This window comes from Papio anubis, chromosome 17 (genome assembly GCF_008728515.1).
Source record: "Papio anubis isolate 15944 chromosome 17, Panubis1.0, whole genome shotgun sequence".
Classification (NCBI taxonomy): Eukaryota; Metazoa; Chordata; class Mammalia; order Primates; family Cercopithecidae; genus Papio; species Papio anubis.
In genome coordinates, this window is record NC_044992.1 from 43,052,747 (window position 1) to 43,078,534 (window position 25,788).

General features: G+C 47.9%; 2 protein-coding genes across 8 annotated transcripts in view; both read left to right on the forward strand.

The window, feature by feature from the left end:
* FAM117A (family with sequence similarity 117 member A) overlaps positions 1-11,244 on the forward strand; it is a 53,148-nt gene extending 41,904 nt beyond the window's left edge. For 3 of the 6 annotated variants that reach the window (XM_003919626.4, XM_021928989.1, XM_021928990.2), the window contains 5 exons: positions 1,058-1,168; positions 1,589-1,723; positions 3,828-4,029; positions 5,227-5,377; positions 10,020-11,244. In XM_003919626.4, the coding sequence (XP_003919675.2) occupies positions 1,058-1,168; positions 1,589-1,723; positions 3,828-4,029; positions 5,227-5,377; positions 10,020-10,320 (900 nt within the window). In that variant the 3' untranslated portion in view covers positions 10,321-11,244. Of the gene's footprint in view, positions 1-1,057; positions 1,169-1,588; positions 1,724-3,427; positions 3,575-3,827; positions 4,030-5,226; positions 5,378-10,019 lie in introns of all 6 variants that reach the window. The other 3 variants (XM_021928986.1, XM_021928988.1, XM_021928987.1) reach the window with 2 other exon arrangements.
* Positions 11,245-13,585: 2,341 nt separating this feature from the next.
* SLC35B1 (solute carrier family 35 member B1) lies at positions 13,586-20,321 on the forward strand. Of its 2 annotated transcripts, none has more exons than XM_021928991.2 (9): positions 13,586-13,995; positions 14,653-14,756; positions 15,391-15,521; positions 15,825-15,855; positions 16,439-16,596; positions 17,496-17,622; positions 18,416-18,522; positions 18,694-18,847; positions 20,095-20,321. In XM_021928991.2, the coding sequence occupies exons 1-9, from the start codon at positions 13,781-13,783 to the stop codon at positions 20,145-20,147; spliced, it is 1,080 nt and encodes a 359-aa protein (XP_021784683.1). In that variant the 5' UTR covers positions 13,586-13,780; the 3' UTR covers positions 20,148-20,321. The 2 variants fall into 2 exon arrangements, with proteins under 2 accessions (XP_021784683.1, XP_003912770.1); XM_003912721.4 differs by having other exon boundaries at positions 13,596-13,995; positions 15,416-15,521.
* The last annotated feature ends 5,467 nt before the right edge of the window (positions 20,322-25,788 follow it).

Sequence of the window (25,788 nt, forward strand, 5' to 3'; positions counted from 1 at the left end):
TAAGTTATTCGCACTAAGAATGGGGAGATGTGGTATGAGTGACCCACAATAGCATATCGGAAAGTTCTTTCTTCTTGGATCTAGTCATAAATTTTATGGCTGTGGGCAGCAGATCTACTCTCTGAATTCCATTTAGTTTGGGCTTATATTTAAATAGCTCTTCATCCCCTGAGCATTTAACATTTGAGGGCAAGAAGGTCCAGAATTGCACATGTGATGGGATAATATTCAAAATTGTTGATGATAATCTGTAATAGTCTCAGGATATGAAAGTCAAGACGAAATCCAGTATTCCCTTCTTGAGTGTCTATCCCTGTTCCTAGTGTAGTCTGCTTTAAACAGGGGAGAATATCCCCATCCTTCTTGGTCTCAGGGCCTTTGAGATGTGAATGTACTCTGAGGAGTGAACTGCCCTTAGCATTCAGAAACATCCTCTTCCATTGCTATTTATAGATGGGTAGGGCCGGGCACGATGGCTCATGCCTGTAATCCCAGAACTTTGGGAGGCTGAGGCGGGTGGATCACGAGGTCAGGAGTTCAAGAGCAGCCTGGCCAAGATGGTGAAACCCCATCTCTATTAAAAATACAAAAATTAGCTGGGGGGGGTGGTGGGCACCTGTAATCCCAGCTACTCGGGAGGCTGAGGCAGAGAATTGCTTGAATCTGATGGAGGTGGCAGTGAGCCGAGATCGCGCCACTGCACTCCAGCCTGGGTGACAGAGCAAGACTCAGTCTCAAAAAAAAAAAAAAAAAAAAAAAAAAAAAGGAGGGGTAGTTCATGTCTTTGGAATCTGTAAAAGACAAAATGGTTTCCATGTTGTGTATTTTTAATTTTTTGGAATCCAATCCATCTAGTTAAGTGAGGTATCCAACTCGTCTGAGGAACAGATCATCATAGTTTTAACACCACTGAGCTATTTTGAGATGGAAGATTAACTTCCATCCTCCTTGTATATATCTTCATGGGCCTCTGGCAGGAGCCACTCCTTGGAAGAGGGACCCAGTGCACTTTGGCTTTCCTTAATCTGCCTCTGTCTTCCTCTTTCTGGGCTGCTAGATTTCCAAGTTGAAGCAACAACTGCAGAGGACAAAGCTGAGCCGCAGTGGGAAAGAGAAGGAGCGAGGTTCCCCACTCCCAGGGGACCACGCAGTGCGGGGAGCACTGAGGGTATGTTTTCTCCCCAGCCCTCTCCCCTTTGTTCTCCTCCATGCAGGCTTCCGATGTGGGCAGAGGTTTCCTGGATCTTGGAGCTGCCAAGCCCCCTACCACACTGCATGCTTTGTGAAGTTTTAGTCCAAACTTGGTCTTGCTGTGTGATATTGGAAGGGCTTCTTACAGTTCTGAATCTCCCTCTCTCTTCTACCCACATCCCCATATGATAGACGCAACGACTCCACAGCACACAATAGACTCTGCAAAGCTCAAACTTTTGGAGAAAACTACGCTATTGCAATTGTAACTGTCCCCAAATCACCCTTCATTCACTCAATTCTCCTGTGTAGACATGACCACTACCCCTGGTCAGAATGAATGACTGTCTAGGCCTGGTGGGGCTGTGTGTGATTTCGTCATTTGCCTCCTCCTCAGGCGTCCCCTCCCAGCTTCCCCTCAGGGTCCCCTGTCTTGCGACTCAGCCCCTGCCTGCACAGGAGCCTGGAAGGGCTCAACCAAGAGCTGGAGGAGGTGTTTGTGAAGGAGCAAGGAGAAGAAGAGCTGCTGAGGGTGAGTGGCGGCTGCACCCTGAGTGCACCCACAGTCCGTGCCTCACTTGGCCTGGGTGAGGGGAACTGGGAGTCCTGCTTTCTGGGGCCTCACAGGCTATGGCTATGCAAACAGCAGCATACAAACACCAGCCTGCAAAAGGAATGCAAATGGAGTTTATTAGTCTCAAATGGCCTTACCTGTGTCACTAGGACAGGCTTTGTGGTGGTGAGTACAAAGAGAGGGGGGCCCCCCCGCTGGGAGGAACAGGCAGGGGTCATCTTCAGCCAAACTGCCAGCTCTCACTGTTCCCCATGTGCTCGGCACCAGCATGGGCATCTCAGTGCCTGCTGCTCCCTGCCCCTTCTCCATCTCTACCTGGTAACACGCGTGCTCCTACGCAGCCATCTCCCTGATTCCACTCCCAGGCAGAATATGTGCTACCTTTGCTGAAGTCTCAGGCATTTTTTTTTCTTTTTGAGATGGAGTTTCACTCTTGTTGCCCAGGCTGGGGTGCAATGGTATGATCTCAGCTCACTGCAACCTCTGCCTCCCGGGTTCAAGCAGTTCTCTGCCTCAGCCTCCCCAGTAGCTGGGATTACAGGCACTTGCCACCACGCCTGGCTAATTTTTGTATTTTTAATAGAGATGGGGTTTCATCATCTTTGCCAGGCTGGTCTTAAACTCCTGACCTCATGATCCACCCGCCTCAGCCTCCCAAAGTGCCGGGGGATTACAGGCGTAAGCCACCATGCCCAGCCCTTTTTTTTTTTTTTTTTGAGACATAGTCTCACTCTGGAGACTGGAGTGCAGTGGCGCGATCTTGGCTCACTGCAATCTCCGCCTCCCGGGTTCAAGCAATTCCCCCACCTCAGCCTCCCAAGTAGCTGGGACTACAGGCATGTGCCACCACACCCGGCTAATTTTTTGTATTTTAGTACGGGGTTTCACCATGTTGGCCAGGATGGCCTCGATCTCCTGACCTCGTGATCCGCCCACCTCAGCCTCCCAAAGTGCTGGGATTCACTCTTGTTGCCCAGGCTGGGGTGCAATGGCGTGATCTCAGCTCACTGCAACCTCTGCCTCCCAGGTTCAAGCAGTTCTCTGCCTCAGCCTCCCCAGTAGCTGGGGAAGCCCCCGTGCTGGTCTCAGGCACTTTTTTTTTTTTGAGACAGAGTCTCGCTTTGTCGCCCAGGCTGGAGTGCAATGGTGCGATCTGGGCTCACTGCAAGCTCCGCCTCCCGGGTTCACGCCATTCTCCTGCCTCAGCCTCCTGAGTAGCTGGAACTACAGGCGCCCACCATGATGCCTGGCTAATTTTTTTTTGTATTTTTGAGTAGAGATGGGGTTTCACTGTGTTAGCCAGAATGGTGTCTATCTCCCGACCTCGTGATCCGCCCACCTCAGCCTCCCGAAGTCCTGGGATTACAGGCGTGAGCCACCGTGCCCAGCTGGCCTCAGGCACACTTTTGTATTGACACAGTTTAATTGGGGAATGCCAGTTGGCCAGTATTAATATGATTCTAATGGGCACACTTCTCAGTTTATGATTTACCTACTAGTTGATTTTGAATTCGCATGTATGCAGGATTTCACATATACCCAAACACATGCACATAATTTGGTGAGCTACAGGTTCAAGTACCATTGAGTGTTTTTAAAAGGGGATGAGGAGGTATGTAATACATGCTAATCATCAGCATACTTGTTCTGCAATGGTTACAGCACTTACAGGCTCCTGGTGGTTTGCCGCTATTGTGCCCTCCAGCATACATTATCATCTTTGTGTTCCTACAGCCCAGGGCACAGAAGGTCCCTGCCCTCATGAGGCTTATAGTCTTGTGGGGACAACACATTGATCAAGCCCTACAGGTGAATATGTAATTATACATTGGACTGTGAGTGCTATTAGGGATAAGAGCAAAGTGCTATGGAAGAAACAGGAGGGAGTTTCTTCTAGATTGAGGGGTGGCCAGGGAAATAAATGGCTGGAGGAAATGGTGTTCTGTGTTTGTGTGTTACGGATAGAGAATGACAGCCGCAAGGGGAATACCCTCAGGGTCACTGTGCTGCTGCAGGCCTGAAATACTCAAGGCTGAGAGTCTTTACCGTCCTTCCCCGTCAGATCCTTGAGATCCCTGATGGGCACCGGGCCCCAGCTCCTCCCCAGAGTGGCAGCTGTGATCATCCCCTCCTCCTCCTGGAGCCTGGCAACCTTGCCAGCTCTCCTTCCATGTCCTTGGCATCCCCCCAGCCTTGTGGCCCGGCCAGTCATGAGGAACACCGGGGTGCCGCCGAGGAGCTGGCATCCACCCCCAACGACAAAGGTAAGCTGCGGAGGCTGAGGCAGCAGGGCTGACTCTGGGGCACACGAGTGGCTCCACTCCCTTTTCCACCTCTAGTCAATTCAGGCCCAGCATTCTCAGTACCCTACTAGAATATCTTTATGAGTCATCTTTCTTCTGCACATTATACAAATGATAATAATGGTCCCATACGTCCCGTTCTGATTGATAATTTATGAAGTCTCTGCATTTATACTTCTATTTAATCCTCACTGGGATCCAAAGAAGCAATCCCTGCCATCCCCATTTTTGGGCTGAGGTTCAGCAAGCTGTAGGGGAAAGCAGCGAGTCTTCATGCAGGTGTCCACTGTACTCATTCCCAGCAATGGTTTCAAAGTAGTTGTGAGTGATACAAAGTAAGAGAATACGGTCGCTTGCCCAGGGTTGTATAGTTTGACCTAGACCAAAACCGATTTTTTTTTTACTCCAAATCTCTACTTTCTACAATGCCCTATCTACTTTGCTGAGAAAATGAGATAAAATTCTTACCTTCTAATGATCCTTACATTATAAAGCAGTGTGCCTATATTGTCTGATTTGATTGTCACAGCAACCCCATGAGGTAGGCTGGTCAAGGGCATGATCTAACAATACACATAGGTAAATAGAGCATAGAGTAAGGGGAATAAATGTGAGATAAATACAAATACAGTCAATATTTGCAACCTAGGCCAAGTACATTCACTGTGTGGAAAGGGAGAGGAATTTTATCCTACAAGTGGGGTTGAGTAAAGATTGCTTCTCTGAGTCAGAGAAGAACTCTTCTTGGAAGAAAGGATAGATTTTCAAGACTGTGGACAGGAAGAAGCCGTGGTATGTTGGCAGGGAGGGTGTTACAGTCTTGGAAGAAGGCAGAGAGAGACGCATTTAGGATTGCTTCAAGTCTGAGATTTGGAGTTCCGGTCCCAGTCTACCTCCTGGGAATATAGAATTGGTATGAGATCTTAACTTTCCATCCATTCAACTCCATTTTTTTGTTCTGTTATACACTGTGTATTTTTGTAAGCTGCCTCAAAGGTTTTTAAGGTACAGTATAATAATCACAGTGGCTAAGCACACCCACTATCCTCTTCCTTACCATGCGTCCCCCGTCTTGCCACTTTACACCCCAGTCCTGGACCCAGAAAAGTGGAGGCCTTCCCTTCATCTCCACTAGACTCAGCCTTGCTCTGTTCACAGCCTCCTCTCCAGGCCACCCAGCCTTTCTTGAAGATGGCAGCCCATCTCCTGTCCTTGCCTTTGCTGCCTCCCCTCGGCCTAATCATAGCTACGTCTTCAAACGGGAGCCCCCAGAAGGCTGTGAGAAAGTGCGTGTGTTTGAAGAAGCCACGTGAGTATACCAAGTAGACAGGGTGTGGGAGGGGAGGGTGGGCCTACATTCTCCCACCTGACAGGACTTCTTCAGTCTAGGACTCTCTCTTGTCATAGAGGTGTTGTCAACTTTAGATGATCAGTATTGCCAGCTTTCCATGATCAAACATGTTGACATTACCTACTCTGAGCACTTAAATCTTTGCTTATCATTATCTCCATAGAAACCTGCTCTCTGCCCACATGCCAGCCACAAGCGCAGCAGGAGCTGGAAAGAAAATATATCTGAAATCTAAGCCCTTTGTTTCTTCTATTTTTTTCCATCTCCGGGGAAGGTGTGAGAATTTGCTAGACCATAATGAGAGAGAGAGAGAGAGAGAGAGATTGGGGGTGTGGGGAGAACATACTAGTATTTCTCTTCAGTCAGAGATTAGAAGTGTTTCAGCACCACTGGAGTAGAATGGGGGGCCTAAACAGCTTAACAGTTTGAGCTTCAGAGTCAAGTCTTCACCCTGCGGCTGTAGTGGTTCAAGTGTCATGAACTCCCAGGCAGAAATTTCCAGTCCTTGCAAGTAAGGACTATGGAAAATTTCCAAACCAGATTGGGTCATTCAGAAGCCATTCTTCTGTTGATTTCTTTACACTTCCCTCCCATTAGCAGAAAGAATTAAGAGCCAACCTTTCCAAATGCCCCTGTCCCCGTTAGCAGGCACCAAAGAGCTCATTTCATTTCCTGCTGCCAGCTTAATACTCACCAGGGCAGATTCACATGAAGTTGGGGTTTCAGTGGCAGTCAGGAAGTTTAGTCATGGTGTGCGAGTGAAGATGTAGCTGGGACTGGGTTTGGGTCATTGGGAGCACCACTTGTATCTCAAATAAGGGAGCAGTAACCCATGGTGGTAGCCGAAGGTACATACAGAAGCCACAGTAGGAGTTGCAGAGAAAACCATTGCCACTAGAGATTTTGTTACTGTTATTATTGTTGCCTGGTATCCCTTCAAGACTTCTAGGTCCTCTGAGAAGCTGTGGAGGGAAGAGGCCAGATCTCTTAGCTTCAGCAGACTCTAGGCTCTTGTACCCTCCCTCAATCCACATTATGGTGGAATAATTACAACCTGGAAATGTGGGCGGAAATTAAGCTGTAGCTCGTCTTGGGTTTTTCATAGACGCAATGCCAGAAGAGGCCTTAAAGTCAGCTCATTTAACTTCCTGCCCCTGCATTAACCCTTTAAGAGAGGTGGTGGGCTGGGTGCGGTGGCTCATGCCTGTAATCCCAGCACTTTGGGAGGCTCAGGTGGGCATATCACCTGAAGTCAGGAGTTTGAGACCAGCCTGGTCCATCATAGCAAGACCCCCATCTCTACTAAAAATACAAACATTAGCCAGGTATGGTGGCAGGCACCTGTAATCCCAGCCACTCGGGAGGCTGAGGCAGGAGAATCGCTTGAACCTGGGAGGCAGAGGTTGCAGTGAGCCGAGATCACGCCACTGCACTCCAGCCTGGGCAACAGAGTGTCTCCATCTCCAAAAAAAAAAAAAAGAGGTGGTGATCAGCTGGGCGTGGTGACTCACGCCTGTAATTTCAGCACTTTGGGAGGCGGAGGTGGGCAGATCTCTTGAGGCCAGGAGTTCAAAACCAGCCTGGGCAACATGGCAAAACCCAGCCCCTACTAAAAATACAAAAATTAGCCGGGTGTGTTGGTGCACGCCTGTAATCCCAGCTCCTCAGGAGGCTGAGGCATGAGAATTGCTTGAAACTGGGAGGTGGAGATTGCAGTGAGCTGAGATTGCACCACTACACTTCAGTCAGGGCAACAGACTGAGACTCTGTCTCAAAAAAAAAAAAAAGAGTGGTGGTGATCCATCAGTGATTTTCTAAGATATGCTGGGATTGAAATTCTGTAGTTCACTGAGGTTTCTTTATTTAATCAACTTTCCTATTAGGAAGTTTGTGTGTTTAGCCATTCTTTTGCCATATTCCCCCCTTCTTAGCTATTGTCCCCTCCAAGATCATCTGGATTTTCCAGGCGAGGAGTCAAGGTATTGAGGGTCATGCTGGTTGCCATCATGTTCTCTGAGTGTTGCTGGGTCTCCTCTTGGTCACCTTCCTGACATGTACATGCACACACCTAGAACATTCTGTCTCTTGCCCATTCCCCATCCCTCCATAAAGTGGGACTCTTTTAAACCCTTCTCCATCAGAGAAGCCCTTGCCACTGTGGAGTCTCTAGGACGCCAGGCCTTCCCAAACACACCCAGCACACGGGCATTTACCCTCCACCTCTCCAGACTCTGCCAGATCTCTGCTCTTCTCGTCACACCTTGATCTTCCTGGGCTCTGGAATTATTGGAATTCCGGAATTAAGATGGTAATTGGCTGGGTGCAGTGGCTCGTGCCTATAATTCCAGCACTTTGGGAAGCCAAGGGAGGATCGCTTGAGTCCAGGAGTTCAAGACCAGCCTGGGCAACATACGGAGACACCCTCTCTACAAAAAATTTTTTTAAATTATCCAGGTATGGAGGTGGGTGCCTGTAATCCTAGCTACTCAGGAGGCTGAGGTGGGAGAATCGCTTGAGCCCAGGAGGCGGAGGTTGCAGTGAGCCAAGATTGCACCACTGCACTCCAGTGTGACAACAGAGTGAGACCCTGTCCCAAAAAAAAAGATAGTAACCAATTTATCGGTCTATATACTGAGTGCATTTTTCTCTGAGTGTATATATTATACCTTAATAAAAAGTAAAAAAGAAAAAGCTGATTGGTGAGAACCATTGGTGGCAGAGCTTCACCATCTTCCCATACCTTTGTCGTCTCACCTGGGATCTTCAAACCGTCAGCTTCTTAGGGCTGTTTCACCCTCTAGGCTTTGCCAGACAGTAAGGAATCAGGGCTATCCCTTACTCAGGAACTCTCTGACCTGACCTTTTATCATTCCATCTTCCTAAACAATCAAAAGGGGAGGGATGATTCCTCTCACATTATAAAGGTGAGACATGCTGGGTGCAGTGGCTCATGCCTGTCACCCCAGTACTCTGGGAGGCCAAGGCAGGAGGATCACTTGAGCCCAGGAGTTCAAGACCAGCCTGGGCAACACAGTGAGACCCCATTTCTACCAAAAAAAAAAAAAGAAAAAATTAGCCTAGAGTGGTGGCAGGCTAGTCTGTAATCCCAGCTACTTGGGAAGCTGAGCAAGAGGATTACTTGCACCTAGGAGTTTGGGGCTGCAGTGAGCTATGATCACACCACTATACTCCAGCCTGGGTGAGAGAGCAAGACCCTGTCTCTAAAAAAAAAAATTAAAAACTCAAAATTAAAAAGGGGGGTGAGACAGACATGACAAGGACCACATGGTGAGTTAGAACCCAGATCTTCTGATAAGGTCTAGCTGCCTTCTCACAGTTGTTGCCATGCTTTCCTCCCAAAGTTTTGAAAATCACACCTTTCTGGAGACCAGCCTGGGCAGCATACAGAGACCCCATCTCTACAAAATAAAAATAAAGTAATTAGCTGGGCATGGTGGTTCATGCCTGTAGTCCCAGATACTCAGGAGGATGAGGTGGGAGGATTGCTTGGACTGGGGAGGTTGAGGCTGCAGTAAGCCATGATCCTGTCACACTGCACTCCAGCCTGGGCCACAGAGTGAGACTCTGTCTCAAAAACAAAACAACAACAACAAAAAACCCCATACTTTTCAAATGTGCCCAACAATTAGATTCTTTAGGTCAGTAGATTTCAACTAGGGAACATTTGGCAATATCAAGAGACATGTTTAGTTGTCACAGCTGGAGGGGAGGAGTCGTGGTACTAGTGGGATAGTGAGTAGAGGCCAGGGACGCTGTTAGGCATCTTACAATGCACAGGACAATGCCTCCATCCCCACCCCTGCAACAAAGAATTATCCAGCCCAAAATGTCAGTGGTGCCAAGGCTGAGAAACCCCACTTTAGGTTAATAAAAAATCTTAGAAAGTCACTTGTCTTTGATCTCTGCTTTCAGGCATGCGGTTTGTCACCAAAACACCATTCACTAAGGAAATTTTTCCTTTCTTTCTTTTTTTTTTTTTTTTTTTTTTTGAGATGGAGTCTTGCTCTGTTGCCCAGGCTGGAGTGCAATGGCAAGATCTTGGCTCACTACAACCTCCGCCTCCCGAGTTCAAGCAATTCTCCTGACTCATCCTTCTGAGTAGCTGGGATTACAGAAGCGTGCCACCATGCCCAGCTAATTTTTTGTATTTTTAGTGGAGACAGGGTTTCACCATGTCGGCCAGGCTGGTATCGAACTCCTGACCTCAAGTGATCCATCCACCTTGGCCTCCCAAAGTGCTGAGATTACAGGCGTGAGCCACCGTGCCCGGCCACTGATGAAATCTTTCGAATGAAAAGATTTCTTGGTCTCCAATTCTTGAATCACATTGTCAGGAAGTTCTCCTTCCTGTCTAGCTTCAATCCCTCCTGTTTTTAGCTAAAGTGCATTTCCTGTTGTTTAGCCATATTTTTTTAAAAATAGATTGCTGAGGGGTTTGGTTTTTGGTCAAGTTATGATTCTGTTTGAACAGAGACCCAGCTCCCCTGCTGCCCTGATGCTGTGACATCTCACCCTCTCTCACTGTGTGTTTCTCTCTGTGTGTACGTGTGTGTCTTGTATGTCTTTCTTCATCCTCCAGGTCCCCAGGTCCTGACCTGGCCTTCCTGACTTCCTGTCCTGACAAGAACAAAGTCCATTTCAACCCGACCGGCTCAGCCTTCTGCCCCGTCAGCCTGATGAAGCCCCTCTTCCCCGGCATGGGCTTCATCTTCCGTAACTGCCCCTCAAACCCGGGGTCTCCCCTTCCCCCGGCCAGCCCCAGGCCACCACCTCGGAAGGATCCAGAGGCCTCCAAGGCCTCCCCACTGCCCTTCGAGCCATGGCAGCGCACCCCACCATCAGAAGAGTCTGTGCTTTTCCAGAGCTCCCTGATGGTCTGAGGGTCCCATCCCTGCCCCACTTTACCATAGAGACCAGTGCCTTGGTGGCAGGTCCCTCCCCAGGTCCCCTGAGATGGGGTATGGAGGGGCCCTTCCCTCTCGGCCTTTGAGCACTTTCTTTCACTTACCGTGTCAAAGTCCTGGGTCCTCTTTTTGATGGGCACTGGCCCCTCTGAACGTGATGGGACCTGCCTTCTCCACTAGCAGCTGGGCAGCTCACAACTCACACCTGTGTACCTGCCACATCCCTCACTTGGTGGAAAACACCCAGAAGGTCTGGAGTCCCTCACCCCTGGGTGTCAGTCCAAATGACTGTATAGGAGGCCCTTATTTTTGTCACAGAGCAAGCTGGCCATGAATGAAGGAGAGAGGACGCCACAGATTTCCTTCCCTCCCTTCCAGGAGACCGTAAGATAGATCCCCCATCCTCTCAGCCCTATCCCCATGCCTCCCTCTCATTAGAGGAGCTGACCAAAGCAGTCCTAATGGGCCATAACACTTGACCAATTCAGCTGCTGGCAGAGGGAGGAAACAAGTGTTTTCCCAAGTGGCATTTTCATCTCGCTTTCACCCTGACTAAAGATTGTCTTAAGTAGCAGGCCAGCCCGCCCAGCCCCAGGTGGGTAGTGGGGAGGAGAGCTGGCATTCCTCCAGGTGGCAAATGGCAAATCTATACTCTCCGCCCGCCCCAGGGCTGGATTGGATTAGAAAAATGCCTATTTTTCTTGTATCGATGTAGAAACTCTATTTTCTCCCAAAGACACTATTTTTGCAGCTGTTTGAAGTTTGTATATTTTCCGTACTGCAGAGCTTACACAAAATTGAAGAATGTTAATGTTCGAGTTTTCTTATCTTGTGTTTAGAGGTTGTTTTTTGCAGATCTTGGTGTTAATAGACCAAATAAATAAATAAATATTCCCAGCAGCTTGAAGTTCTGTTAAATATGTGGGGAAGGAGGAGTGGGGTAGAGATTAAGGGTATTATACTGATCATTTTATCTTTGTCTTCAAGAGAAGGAGCCTCAATTCCCACATCTGGGTGTTGTTATGGCTGTACACAAGAGTTCCTGTCCTCTGGACACCATGCTTGCATACTTTACATGGACATAAACAACAGACCCATGAAAAGGCTGTCCAGAATGAAGAGTGTGGTTTGTCCTAGAGGTGGGGTGAGGGAGTCATTGGGGAAGTTAGCCATTCTTGTGTGAGTCTGAAAAAGCTCCCTAAGGAGAATGGATTTCAGAGAGGAAAAGCAGGTGACCAAGGGAAGACAGTTTGACATTGTGGGTGTTCTTTGCACTGGCTGGAACTCTCGACAGTTTGGGGGAAGCTTTGGTTCATCTCAGGGAGTACCCACAACATAGTGTGCAGCCTTGAAGGGAACAAAGAAACTATACAAAGACACTATTCTTATCCTTTCGCAGCCTTTATAATGCTGCACCTGTAAGAGCTCTTAGGCTTTTGGGGAAAATGGGAATAACCATCCCAATATTTCAATGATGCTTTGGAATTTCCAAAGCATTTTCACAAAAGACATATCCCCATTGTATGGGTGAACAGTTGACTACCCCAAGGGCAGTAATAATAAGTACAATTGTATCTACCTCATAAGACCTGACAACAAACTCCTAAACCAGGCTATCCTAACCACCATTCATTGGGCTGGTAAGAACCCATTGTATGGGTCAACAGTTGACTACCCCAAGGGCAGTAATAATAAGTACAATTGTATCTACCTCATAAGACCTGACAACAAACTCCTAAACCAGGCTATCCTAACCACCATTCATTGGGCTGGTAAGAACCAGCTACCATGTTAAGTGCTTTACATAAAATGTTATTGAAATATGACAACCACCCAGTAAGAGAAATATGGTAAGTCCCACTGTATAATCAGGGAAGGACAAATAGATTGAATAACTTTCCCCAAAAGACACAGATATGAAGTGGGGTAGCTAGGATTGGAAACCTGATCATTTGAATCCAGTGCCCATGTTTCTAATCACAGCGCTCTCCTGCTTGTTATTATATTCCCATTAATTTCACATGAGGAAACTTGACTCAGAGGACAAGGACAAGGGAATTGTTTGAGGTCCCAGCTGGTAAAGAAGCAGAGCTGGCAGGTCTCTCCGCCCAGCTATTTGGTGCCCTGGCATCGCGGGCTGAGCCAATAGAGTAAGCTACTGAGCAAGAGAGCAAATGTATGGGGATTCCCATGCCACTAATATCGAGGAGACAGTGGGCTGGGGACAGACCCTATCTTCTATCCCTTACCCCTCCCTCTAAAAGACTTCTGGCTCCCCCGCAAAGCCTTAGTGAGTCAGGCCCAGAGCAACGGGTGTGGTGCTGCCCAGTATTTCCTTCCTTTGCCCGAGGCTGTGCCAAAAGAGCAGGCTGCTAGAAGAGAAGGAGCCTCGACCTAGAGAGCAGCCCAGAGTCCACCTGGTGGCCGGAGATTTGGGCCAGTTAAGTAGGGGGTTGGAGGTAGTAGTGGGAAGACCTTAGGTCAGTCTTGCCCTGGCAATTCGTGCCAGCAAGTGGAGACCCAACACTTGCATGAGGAAGGGATCCAACGAGGTGCTCATTAATGGGAAATATTCAGAAGCGCGGCCGAAGGGTTTAAGCCATTGTTGGTGAGTTAAGACTTGGAAGAAAACTCACTTCAATAAACTTCCATTTCCACTCCTCGATATGAGGAAATAAGATCAGGGCTGAGAAACAGTGATGACTAATAATACCTTAAACTTGCACAGCATACTTTACAAAACACTTTGACCAACCTCAATTCATTCGATCCTCACAACAGTCAAGAGGCGACAAGGTGGCTATTGCTAATTATCCCTAGTTTCCAGACCTGGAAAACTCTGGCTCAGAACTTGGGTGACACGGGTAGGTTACCCCGCCTTTAAGTGACCAAGCCGAGACTTACTGTGCCGCTCTCCCCCTTGGAAGCCTAGTGAAGTGCCTAGGTAATGAGCAGGTAAAGTCGCTGACGCTAGGCAGCAGCTAGACGGCGCTGAGGCTCCAGTAAGAGATTTTGGCATTAGGACCCAGCAGAAGCCTGGCCGCCCGCCGCGGAAAAGACTATTGGATTTGCTCTGCCGGCCGCACCTCCTCCTGTCCCGCCTATCTGTCCGAGTTCGCACAGCGCAGCCAATTGGTGGCCTCCACATCCCTATACGTCATTATTCTACGCCCGGGTAGCTCTAGGGCACCCTGTGGTGCTCTGGGTAGCAGTTGTCCTCAGAGTTGCCTGATTGGAAAAATCTCCAGGTCGAGAAAATGGTCTCGAGGCTGCCCGTTCCCCTGGCCCTCAGGGATGGAGCCAAGGTCCCAGGGCGGGTTTTCTTTCCTAGGACGTGGTTGCTGCGTTCTGAGGAGTTTCCCCCTTGGCAGCCCTGAGCTGGCAGTTCCGGTAGTGACTGCTGGGCCCTGCTGGACGGCGGTCGCATGCAGCTCCTATGAGGCCCCTGCCGCCGGTCGGCGATGTCCGGCTGGATCTGTCGCCTCCGCCGCCGCTGCTGCCGGTGCCGGTTGTGAGCGGGTCTCCAGTCGGCTCCTCCGGGCGTCTCATGGCCTCTAGCAGCTCCCTGGTGCCCGACCGGCTGCGCCTGCCGCTCTGCTTCCTGGGTGTCTTTGTCTGCTATTTTTACTATGGGATCCTGCAGGAAAAGATGTGAGCGACCCCGGGGGCGGGCGGACATTCTCTCCCCAGTCTGTGACAGGGGTCCCGGGCCTTCTGCCTCTGGACCTTCTGCCTCTTGTCCTCCTGCCCGGCTGTCGCCCTCTTAGCACCCCACTACTTTTGCAGCTATGGCTGAACCTACCCAGAATTCCAGAACTCCAGGGTTATTTTCTGGATTCTTTGGACTTGGTTATTTTCTTTTCTTAGCTGTTTTTCCCTGATTGGTTCTAAGAGCCTGCGTTTTACAGGCTGAGACTTCTACCCCTCAAAGAGGACCCAAGTCGGCCCCCTTTTGGTACTCCCAGATGCTTGCAAACAACCTATTCGCCCTCGGCCTTGGTGCCGTAGCCCAAATACCGTCTCCTCCTGCCTGGGGTACCTGACTTCACTATCTCGTTTTGCATGTTTCCTCTCCGTCTTTTTCGGGTATTCTTTCCTTAGGCTATGGAATCAGTAGGCTGGAATGTCTAGTTTCTAGATCCAGTAAAATCAGCCCCTTTTGCAGATGAGCCTAGTGGTCCTTACAAACTCTCCCTACATCCAGAGAGGCAAGATAATTTTAAAGTTTTCAGTGGTTCTGGATATATTAGATGACAGTGACTGAAATATACTAATTTTCCTCTCTTTTGTCATGCATTTCATTTCTAGAACAAGAGGAAAGTATGGAGAGGGAGCCAAACAGGAGACGTTCACCTTTGCCTTAACTTTGGTCTTCATTCAATGTGTGATCAATGCTGTGTTTGCCAAGATCTGTGAGTACCTAGATAGTAATTTGTTGGGTACCCCATCACCCCAAGTTCCTTCAATATGCTGGGCATTAAACATTGATTCAACCTTAAAGGCTAACTCATGATCTCCACCTCATTTTGTACTCACACAGCCTCTCTGTGAAGTCTGTAAAACTAATGACTTTGAAGTGGAGTAAAATATTATTTCCCCAATTTTTATCAACTTCTGAGTTAGAAATGTTCAGAGAATGGGTCTTCTGTATTCCAAATCCCCATTGAAAATACTTGAAACATTTTTTTCTTTCTCTTTGAGTTTCTTTTGTGTGTCAGCTTCAAGCATGCTTTGAGCATTCTCTCTTTGTTCCCTGGGGACTAGCAGCAGGGCTGACTGGTCCCTTGAACTGAATGAGGCCCTCACCTCCACCCTGCATGTGGTCTTTTGTTGGGCTTAGGCAGCATTGGAAAGATGAATAATTTTCAGAGATTTCCCAGTGTAAGAGGACAGAAATAGCTTGTGTCTTATTTGACAGACAAGTTCCTTTCATGTGGCTTCAGCTTTGCTTAGTGGTCCATCCTAGCCCCACCAGGTTTCTCTTGTTTTTTTTTTTTTTTTTTTTTGTCTTTTCTTTTCTTTTTTTTTTTTTTTGTCTTCTCCCAGTGATCCAGTTTTTTGACACTGCCAGGGTGGATCGTACCCGGAGCTGGCTCTATGCTGCCTGTTCTATCTCCTATCTGGGTGCCATGGTCTCCAGCAACTCAGCACTACAGTTTGTCAACTACCCAACTCAGGTGAAACCTCAGGGTGGGAAGACGGTTGGTTCAGATATCATTTGAAAAGGACTAAGAGTTCTTCCCTCAGGTCTGTGAGTTAAAAAATAATAATAAAAAATAACGGTCCTTGAGACATTAGGAGTGTATAGAACCATAGAACTTGGGTTTAGTGGTGGTGGGTTGGGCCATGATAGGGCTGCTTTCTGAGGCTGAAGTTTCTGGTGCAGGCCCTGTGCTTACTCATCTTAATCAGTGTGGTACCTAGCATAGTACCTGACACATCACAGATGCTCAGAAATTATTTGCTGGATTTAATTTCAGGTCCTTGGTAAATCCTGCAAGCCAATCCCAGGTAAGCAAAAAAGATGGTCTTCCTCTTCTGTCATCTCTCTTCCTATAGTAAGCTCTCTCTACTACAACTGTGTCCCTCTCAGCTTCATCATCCCATTATGGCTGTCTCCAGGGACTTTCCCCCAGCTCTCTCTGCTGTCCATCCTGTCATCTGTGTCACTTCTTGTGATGTTCATAGGCTGGTAATCCTTAATAGGAGCTAAAGGCTGACCTAGCCTGCTTCACTTGGTCAGCCATTTCTATGTTGCATGTGTGTACATTGTCATTAGAGGAACCTAATTCCCATTTTGATCATCAGTTTCTTTGTCTCAACTTATTTTCCTTCTCCACTGTTCCCCACCCTTGCCCTGTCCCTTCCTGGACTTTTCACCTTTGTTCTCTACCTCCTCCCTGTCTTATACTTAACCCTGTTGCTCAATCCTTATCTAGGTGCCAGCCTGGCACCCTCCTTTTGTCCTCTCTAAGCCTTCCTTCTTAGTCATTCTTTTCTCCCTGAGTCTTTTCCTGGTTCCTGGGAGAGAGGGTTTTGGGGTCATCAATGCCTTATGGATGCCTGAATTTTCCACTCTGTTTTTTCCCTGTAGTCATGCTCCTTGGGGTGACCCTCTTGAAGAAGAAGTACCCATTGGCCAAGTACCTGTGTGTGCTGCTAATTGTGGCTGGAGTGGCCCTTTTCATGTACAAACCCAAGAAAGTTGTTGGGATAGAAGAACACACAGTCGGTTATGGAGAGTTACTCCTGGTATGAGATCCTTTTGAGGATGGCAGCCTTCTCCAGCAAACGTAACCAAAAGATAGCCTCACCTAGGCAGGCAGAAGGCCAGTTATGTGTCAAGGGAGGTTGTGGTGCTCCTTGTCCCCATATCTGGTCTTTGCTGCAGGCCCCTGGTTCTGTTAATGCCATAGTGGGAAACCTGAAATATTTAACTACAGCTCAGCCCTCATTCTGGAGAAGAGATAACTCTGAGGGTTGTGGCCGAATCCTGGTGTGAGGTCACAGAGACCTCAGAGCAGGGAGGGAAGGAATAGTGTCTCTCACTGTGGCTTTCCAAGAAACCTGGAAGCCAGAGTTTAAAATAATATGATAGTATCTGGTGTGTATGCATTAGGCACTGTTCCAAGTGTTTTACATGTTAATTGACTAATTTTTACAACAATAATCTCATATGTAGTATTATCTCCATTTTACAGATGAAGAAACTCGGCACAGAGAGGTTAACTCGCTTGCCCATGGTCATTTAGCTATTTAAGTGGCAGAGTCAGGATTCCAATCCAGGCAACCTAAGTACAGGATCCAGTCTCTGGAGCACTGTACTCCAAGCTAGGAAACTAACCTGCTGGGACTACCTTTCCCCTCCCTTATGTTGGGCAGTGAGCTTCCTGCTCTACTCTGATTACAAAATCACTACATAGCTCAGTTAGCCTGTCAGTCCAGTACCTGGGCCGGGGGAGGAGAGGGTAGGGGAGGCAGTCAGCATGGTCTCTCCCCACCTTCCACCTGTGACCAAATGGCAACATTTTGTTCTGAGGACTTTAAAGGGAGTGGCTTTCCGAGGAGGCTGAGAGTGAGAATCCTGTGTCCTGGGTTAGGAAAGGGCCCTGTTGGCCACTTCACTGCAGGCTGCACCCTTTCTTTCCCAGCTATTATCGCTGACCCTGGATGGACTGACTGGTGTTTCCCAGGACCATATGCGGGCTCATTACCAAACAGGCTCCAACCACATGATGCTGAACATCAACCTTTGGTCGACATTGCTGCTGGGAATGGGTGAGAGCCAGTTCTGCTGTTCTTCCCATGTATCACCAGAGGGCAGGCTGCCCTCATCCTTTTGATCCCTCTAGCTGTTAGTTGCCCAGACCAAGGACCTGAATTAATTCCAAGATGCCCTTTTGTTCAAGCCCTTGAGAAACCTTCCTGGAAAAACCTGCACCAGCAGGATTTGTTTGCTACTTGTTACTGGCACAATGAAGGAGAGTCGTGTGTCAGGTGTCACGGGAAGACACTCAGTAGTAAAACACAGGGAGATACCTGGGAACGTTCCCTTTCGTGAAGGAAATGAGACACGTAGTGCTCACAGGAAACAGAGTTAGCTGTACGCTGAAAACAGTTCAAATGTGAATGGATTTGCTTTGAAATCAGTGCTTCCTAACTTTTCAAATTTGGGCATATGTAGAAAGTATTTTTTGAACAGCACACTGGGGTTAATAGTGGAGGCTGCTGATGGCTGGAGGTGACTAATGCAAGGGGCTTCCTTAAGCTAAGGATGTGTGGGTCAGCATCTCTACAGCATCTGAGGATTTCTGCTTGTAATCACTTTGGTAGAAGTAACTCATAAACTTTCAAGCTTTTCTCACAAAATTCTCTTTAGTTTCTCTAATCAGAGAAAAATATGAGAAGAATCCATGATGAGACGATGCAAATCCACGCCATACACTTTCCCGCATCCCACCTCCTTTGCAGTTCTTTAACAGGCCATGTGCAGGAGTTTGCGTGTGTGTGTGCACACCCGGGGGTAAGAGCACACAAAACGCGCCGTACATTTGTTGACATGTTTTCTCAGGAATCCTGTTCACTGGTGAGCTCTGGGAGTTCTTGAGCTTTGCTGAAAGGTACCCTGCCATCATCTATAACATCCTGCTCTTTGGGCTGACCAGTGCCCTGGGTCAGGTGAGTGCTTGAAAAGGGATGGCTTCCCTACTCTGGCAGCTGGTTCCCTAAGAAAGACTGGCCTGGCTGGAAGAAGAGGGTGGCAAGATTAGCCCTGAGGTCTGCTTATAGACTTTAGACCAATGGCAGATACCCAAGAACCCTCCGGACCTCACCTTTATCTTTCTCTAGAGCTTCATCTTTATGACGGTTGTGTATTTTGGTCCCCTGACCTGCTCCATCATCACTACAACTCGAAAGTTCTTCACAATTTTGGCCTCTGTGATCCTCTTCGCCAATCCCATCAGCCCCGTGCAATGGGTGGGCACTGTGCTTGTGTTCCTGGGTAAGTGGCCACACAGAGACACAGCTGGATTTTGTCTCCTCAGATTTACTTGCATATTTATGAAATTTGTTTAAATCTTTTAGTGAAAACTGTTTTTTTTTGAGACGGAGTTTCTCTCTTGTTGCCTAGACTGGAGTGAGTGCAATGGTATGATCTCAGCTCACCAACTGGGTGAGCCTCCTCCTCCTCTTGGGTTCAAGCAATTCTCCTGCCTCAGCCTCTCAAGTAGCTAGAATTACAGGCATGCGCCACCATGCCTGAATAATTCTGTATTTTTAGTAGAGACAGGGTTTCTCCATGTTGGTCAGGCTGGTCTCGAATTCCCGACCTCAGGTGATACGCCCGCCTCAGCCTCCCAGAGTGCTGGCATTACAAGCGTGAGCCACCATGCTCAGCCCAGAGAAAACTTTTTTAAAAGAGAAAAGGGGCTGAGTGTGGTGGCTTATGCCTGTAATTCTTGTCTCTGCAAAAAAATACAAAAATTAGCTGAGCATGGTGGCACACGCCTGTGGTCCCAGCTACTCAGGGGGCTGAGGTGAGAGGATCGCTTGAGCCCAGGAGGTGGAGGCTAAGGTGAGCTGTGATCACACCACTGCACTCCCACCTGTGTGACAGAGTGAGAACCTGTGTCAGAAGAAAATAAAAAGAGAAAAGGAAGCTTTATGTCTAATCCAGCCTTCCTAGGGTCTCCCTCTATTGCTCAGGCTGGAGTGTAGTGGTGCGATGATAGCTCACTGCAACCTTGATCTGGACTCAAGTGATCCTCCCACCACTGCCTCCCAAGTTGCTGTGATTATAGGCATGTACCACCATGCCTGACTAGTTTTGTTTTTTGTTTTTTTTTTGTAGCAATGGGGTCTTGCTGTGTTGCCTAGGCTGGCCTTAAACTCCTGGGCTCAAATAATCCTCTTGCCTCAGTCTCCCAAAATGCTGGGATTGCAGGCACGAGTCACCACATTCAGCCATAGCCTAGAAGTTTTGACTCTTAAATTTCTTTTAGTCTTGCTGTATTATAAATATATGTATGTATCTATATCTATCTATATAGATACAGATATCTGTAATAACTAGTATCCTGGTGCCATTCTCTTGTCTCTGAGGAAGTTACATAAAACCAGTGTTCTGACGTGTATTTTATTGAAAGCCCCCATTTTGGAGATACAAGGCCGACTGCCCCACCCCACCACAATCATTGGTAAGTTTCATTTCCCCTCATAAGGCTAAGCCCATTTTCTTTCTTTTCATAGGTCTTGGTCTCGATGCCAAGTTTGGGAAAGGAGCCAAGAAGACATCCCACTAGGAAGAGAGAGACTACCTCCACATCAAGAATATTTAAGTTATTGTCTCAAACAGTGACATCTCTTGGGAAAATGGACTCAATAGGAATATGGGACTGAGTTCCAGTCTTTTTTAAAAAAATAAAATTCAGCAAAATCACATATTCTAAAAAATGCACTTGGATTTTAACAAGACAGAGTTGGTGGTTTTTGTTCTTCATGTCCTGGAGCACAGTCTATGGTAAATAAAGAGGGAGGGAAGAGGCAGAGCCGGATGTTCATTACTCAGGCTGCTCCTCTCGTGGGTGTGGTTAGCATGGTTGAGTGGGTGATTCCCCCAAGAACCTGAGCATTATAGGGAGGAACTCTATGAGATCGCAGAATTGTGCTAACGGCTTCTGTTCCGATGGGTGAGGCTTGTCCCATTAGAGCTGGTCCCATTTGAGGACAGGTGGCTCTCCATTAGAGCCAGAGAATGTAAAAGTCACTTTCTCTCCTAAAGCTCCTGTGGGCAAATATTTCATAAAAAAAAAAAAACAAAGTTATGTTCTGTCTTTTTCTTAGGCCTGGTGCAGTGGCTCACACCTGTAATCCCAGCACTTTGGGAGGCTAAGGCGGCAGGATCACTTGAGCTCAGGAGTTTGAGACCAGCCTAGACAACATAGTTAGACCTTGTCTCCACTAAAAATCAAAAACAGAAAAGAAATATTCATTGAGGTTGGGGTAAAATGAACCCAGAGCTTCAGAATCTACTGTTTTGCCATTTCCCCACTGCCTCTTCTTCAGCCACAGCTCTGTCAAGACCAGAGTGGAGACCCAGTGCATACATCATGGTCAGCTTTGGAAGGTCTGTGATGTACTTTTCCTGTTTTCCCCTCCATCTGTCTGTCTGTTCTCAGTCTACCTGGTCCCTCCAGGGAGGCTGGATTAATCCCTCCTGTTCCCCTGCCTCCTCCAGCTGCTGAAGCATTGCAGTCCTCTGCCATCCTTGCTGTGCCAAGGTGTCACCATGCCAGCTTCTGCCTGTTGAAAGGGATGCTGGCGGAAGTCATGGTGGCTGAGTCCTGGCACAGCCACTGTCGAGTTGTCTGGGTGGCAACGGAGGGAAAAGGCGGAGTATGGAGCAGAGCCACCTGCCCACTGCTGCCTTTAGAGCTGGAAATCGCAATCCTCCAAGGACCAAACTTTACACATGAAAGTGCATTTCCACCAGCTGCAACTTTCTCTCCATCTGTTCAGCAGCCCCAGCCCCTTGGCTCTCCAGATGGGAGCCTGGCCTCCTTCCTGAACGGCTGCTTTGCCACCCCCCGCCCAGCCTTTCAAGCCCTGCCTCACTTGTGCTCATCTCACTCTCTGGGGGCCCAGGTGTCACTGCAGCCCTGCCCCAAAAAGCCCCCTATCATTTTGAACTGCTGGAGAGAGAAGATGTTTTAAGTACATCTGGCTGAAATTCCTTCCTTCCTTTCTCCACCCTCTTTCCCCTGTCTTTTTTTTTTCATCCTGAAAGTTGCATCAATTAGCTTCTTACCTGCTAGATTTATAGGTCTTCGAAACTGTCTTCTGTGGATTGGTTAGGTAGTTAGAGCATGTTACTAGGGCCAGAGACCTGCAGGTGCAAGCAGTTGTCATCTGGGCCTGTTTTAAGAGACGTCTTCCCAGCTACCAGACCAATTCCCTCTACCTCTTCCTTCTACCATTTTCAACCAGCTGTCTCAAAAACGCCTAATGCTAGTCATGAGCAAGGCAGGGTTTCAGTAGCTCAGCATGGCTCTCACCTGATGTTAGAGAAATGGCTTGTAGAGCAAGCCTGTCCTACCCAGGGTGGGTTGGGAGCCCAGTTCTAGTGTATTTGTTCAGTCCCCTGTCCATCCATCTTAACATTTACTTCCTTTTGGGTGCCATGTATTGTGAACATGCTGGGAGTTCAAAGTTAAGTAGGGCTAGAATTTACCCTCTAGGGACTTCATGGTCTAATAGGGAGACAGGAAAACACATTATCACATCTCAGAAATGCAGGGATAACAACGAAGGAAGGTGTCCGGGCAAGGTGAGGCATGAGCTGGAGAGTGTAGGAAGATGAAAGGAGGAGGAGGAGGAGGAGCTGGAACTTGGGCTCCACTACCAAGCAGGAAAAGGGGTGCCTGACTGCCTTTCACCCCTTGCTCCTGCCTAGGTCAGTTCCGTAGGGAACATATGGCAGGAGAGCAGATTTTACAGGAGGCATTGTTTTGCTCAATTTGAAGATACCTGAAAAGGTTCTGTGAGCTGCCAGCTTGCTCGGGGTGTCAACTTACCTGCAGGATCACAGGGACTGGGAGTGCCAAAGTTGACTAAAGTCAGTAACACTGTTAACTTATAATAGGGCTGATAAATGTGAAATACCAGACAAGTTCAAACAAAAGTGATGGTGATGGCTAACCCTGAGCGGCCTGATGCCTCAGATTTCTAAAGATCAAAGGACTTTCATCTGCAGTTAATTCTCAGCTATGTGTCGAAGGGAGGGAACTGGCACACAAATTTCCCAAGACACTGTTTTTTGTTTGGGGTGTATGGTGCTTACAGCTATTTTGGTCAAAGCATCTGAGCCACCTCCTTTACTGTTCATGCTCAGGTACATGACAAAGTGATTTTTCAGTCCCTGTTCACCCTTTCGTCTGTGGCAAGGGGAGTAACCCCCTGCCCCCCACTGCCCCGCCGCAGTGTGATTTGGGGTACAATCGTGGGGAAAGCTATTCTGGAGTTAAACATTAAAAGAAACTAAAGTCCCATATTGTTTTAAAAAGGACTTAAGGTGGCAGGAATTAAACATGAACGGTAGGTAATCTATCAAGTGAGGTATTTAGGAATGGATTATGTGTTTTCTCACAGCTTTGTATCACCCTTGTGAAAAGGGGACTCAGCAGACATCTGCACTTTTTAGAGATGGGAAAACCTAAATGAGGGAGAGTTAGGTGACCTGCGGTGGGTCCCTAGGTATGTCCCTGAGACACAAACTAGAACTCTAGGCTTCCTGAATTCGAGTTGCGTTTTGGACCTGTGCCCTCTGAGGGAGGAAAGTGAAGCCCACTGGGAGACCCTTTGCCTCTGTCTGGCCCCGCTTGTCAGAGGAACAGTTTGCAGGTTTTATGAGTAGTGCTGGTCATTTTCCCTGGATGCCCTGGCAGAGAAATTGTCCTGAGTCTCTGTGGAATCATTCAGCCCTTCCCACTAAAAACACACCAGCTGTGTTTGGGAACAGTAATCTCATATATTTATAGAGCTCCTTCTTTCCCAAAGCTCTTTAGTACGTGACATTATATCCTTAGAACACTCCTGGGAAGAGGTTAGGCCAGAAACCAGTCTCCCCATATTTGGAAGAGGGAGCCTGAAACCCACCAGAATGCATCAGCTGAAGGTCGTGTTGCACTGCCCCGCAGGAGGGCAGGAGCTCCGTGGGTGGGCCTCCCATTTCACTTCCCACTTCCTGGGGTCAGGGAACCCTAACCCTTAGTGGGTTAAACAAGTGGTTTCCAGCTGTTTGGATTTTCTGAAAATTCCCAGTAGAATTTTCAAATAATTTGGAGGTATGCTGGCTTTTAATTTTTTCAAGTAAGGACATTTTTTAAAAATCAAATATCACCATTGTGGTTTCAAAAGATTTTTTTTTTTTTTTCTGAGACAAGGTCTGGCTCTGTTGCCCAGACTGGAGTGCAGTGGTGCTATCATGGCTCGCTGCAACCTCCACTTCCTGGGCTCAAGCCAACCTCTCACCTCAGCCTCTTGAGTAGATGAGTCTACAGGTGCATGCCACAACACCTGGCTAATTTTTGTAATTTTGGAGAGACAGGGTTTTACTATGTTGCCCAGGCTGGTCTCAAACTCCTGAGCTCAAGGGATCCACCTGCCTCAGCCTCCCGAAGTGCTGGGATTAGGGGCATGAGCCACCACTCTTGGCCTAACTCAAAAGATTTTAGGAAAAGCTATCCAACCTCAGAACAAAGGACCCTTCTTCCAAAGAAATTATGATTGGAGGCCTGGCGCGGTGGCTCATGCCTATAATCCCAGCGCTTTGGGAGGCTGAGGCAGGAGGATCACCTGAGGGCAGGAGTTTGAGATCAGCCTGACCAACATGGTGAAACCCCATCTCTAGTAAATACAAAAAATTAGCTGGGCATGATGGAGCATGCCTGTAATCCCAGCTACTTGGGAGGCTGAGGCAGGAGAATCGCTTGAACCCAGGAGGCAGAGGTTGCAGTGAGCCAAGATCACACCATTGCACTCCAGCTTGAGCAATGAGCGAAACTCCATCTCAAAAAAAAAAAAAAAAAAAAAAAAATTATGATTGGAAATCATACTACTGTATTCATTAAATTAATTTTTAATTGTAGAAAATGTTCAACATAAAACGTTATTCTACAATCGTGCACTGTAGGGTATATCACTGTGATTGTTTGCTTGATGCACTTGGTCATTTGGGGCACCGTATTCCACAGAGCAGTCCAGCAGAGCTGAATGTCACATAAACATGCTTGTCTGACAGAGACAGAAGCAACCTGAAATGAGATTTTTCTGTAATTTAGATCCTTTAAGAGATTCTGGAAGCCACATCCCCCTGGCCTTGGCCACTTCTGTCTTTCTTCTATAAGGCCTGGAGGACAGCAGGCTATGGAGGCTCAGAGAGCTTTCCAGAAAGGGCCATAAGGAGACTCCAGGCATGCCTGCTGAGATCTGCCCCCCGCGTGTTCAGACCAGGGGTTTGATCACCCAGCCCAGAGCGTCCAGAATATATTCTGGAGGGTTGCCACCAGCTGGTGACAGTCAGTTTCTGACAGACATGGTCCTCAGAGTGGGAGCCAGTGGGCTATGCCTGCCATTGGCAGGAAGGGTGGGAAGGGGAGTGAAGAGGGACTTGGCATGAAGCGTGACTTCATTCAGTGCCCTCCACTCTGTGGCAGCATGAGCCCGCGAGGATAGGTGGGCTTTTGGTCTGAATATGCCTGACTCCCCGTGATTTCTGGGAGAGGTAGAAGAGGGAAGTGGTTCAAGCCATTCACCAAGGGGAGGGATGGTATGTTTCTTCCTGCCCGCTTCTGTGTTTTGTCATGGTGTGTGGGTGGCCAGAGCTAACAGAAGCACTACGTTTCAGCTGAGGTTACCGACAAGACGCCATTTCCTCCTACTCAGAACCCAAGAACTGCCACACTCAGACCACAGCCCTAGAGGGAATGTGTTACTCTTACATGAAGGCTGGGAACTCCCCGAAAACTCTGTGTGTGTGTGTGTGTGTGTGTGTGTGTGTGTGTAGCTAGTAGGTTCATTTTTCTGTAAAAAGGGCCCACAGTTCTCTTCATATTCACGAAGGAGTCCATACACAGGATGCACCATCATCATGGGACTAAATTAAAAGTGATTTCCCAAATAGAATTATACAACTAAAAGCCACTGCAAAATATGAGAAAGCATCATCTCCAGCTCTGCCTGCTTAGGTGAGGTTGAGGTTGCAGAGATACCCAAGGAGAGCAACCTGTCCAATTTCACTTCCAGTTTTCTCTTGACCCCGCTACACACTATCTAGAATTGTCAGATTTAACAAATAAGAATATAGGATGCTTGGCTGCAGTTGAATTTCAAACAAACAACACACATTTTTCATGTAAGTATGTCCCTGGTTTCAAATTTAGCTGG

Bases quoted from the DNA above. Each gene is read 5' to 3' on its own strand.
- SLC35B1 (XM_021928991.2), top strand. From the start codon at position 13,781: ATGAGGCCCCTGCCGCCGGTCGGCGATGTCCGGCTGGATCTGTCGCCT. The intron at 13,996-14,652 runs GTGAGCGACCCC...TTTCATTTCTAG, and splicing joins GGGATCCTGCAGGAAAAGAT to AACAAGAGGAAAGTATGGAG. The intron at 14,757-15,390 runs GTGAGTACCTAG...GTCTTCTCCCAG, and splicing joins TGCTGTGTTTGCCAAGATCT to TGATCCAGTTTTTTGACACT.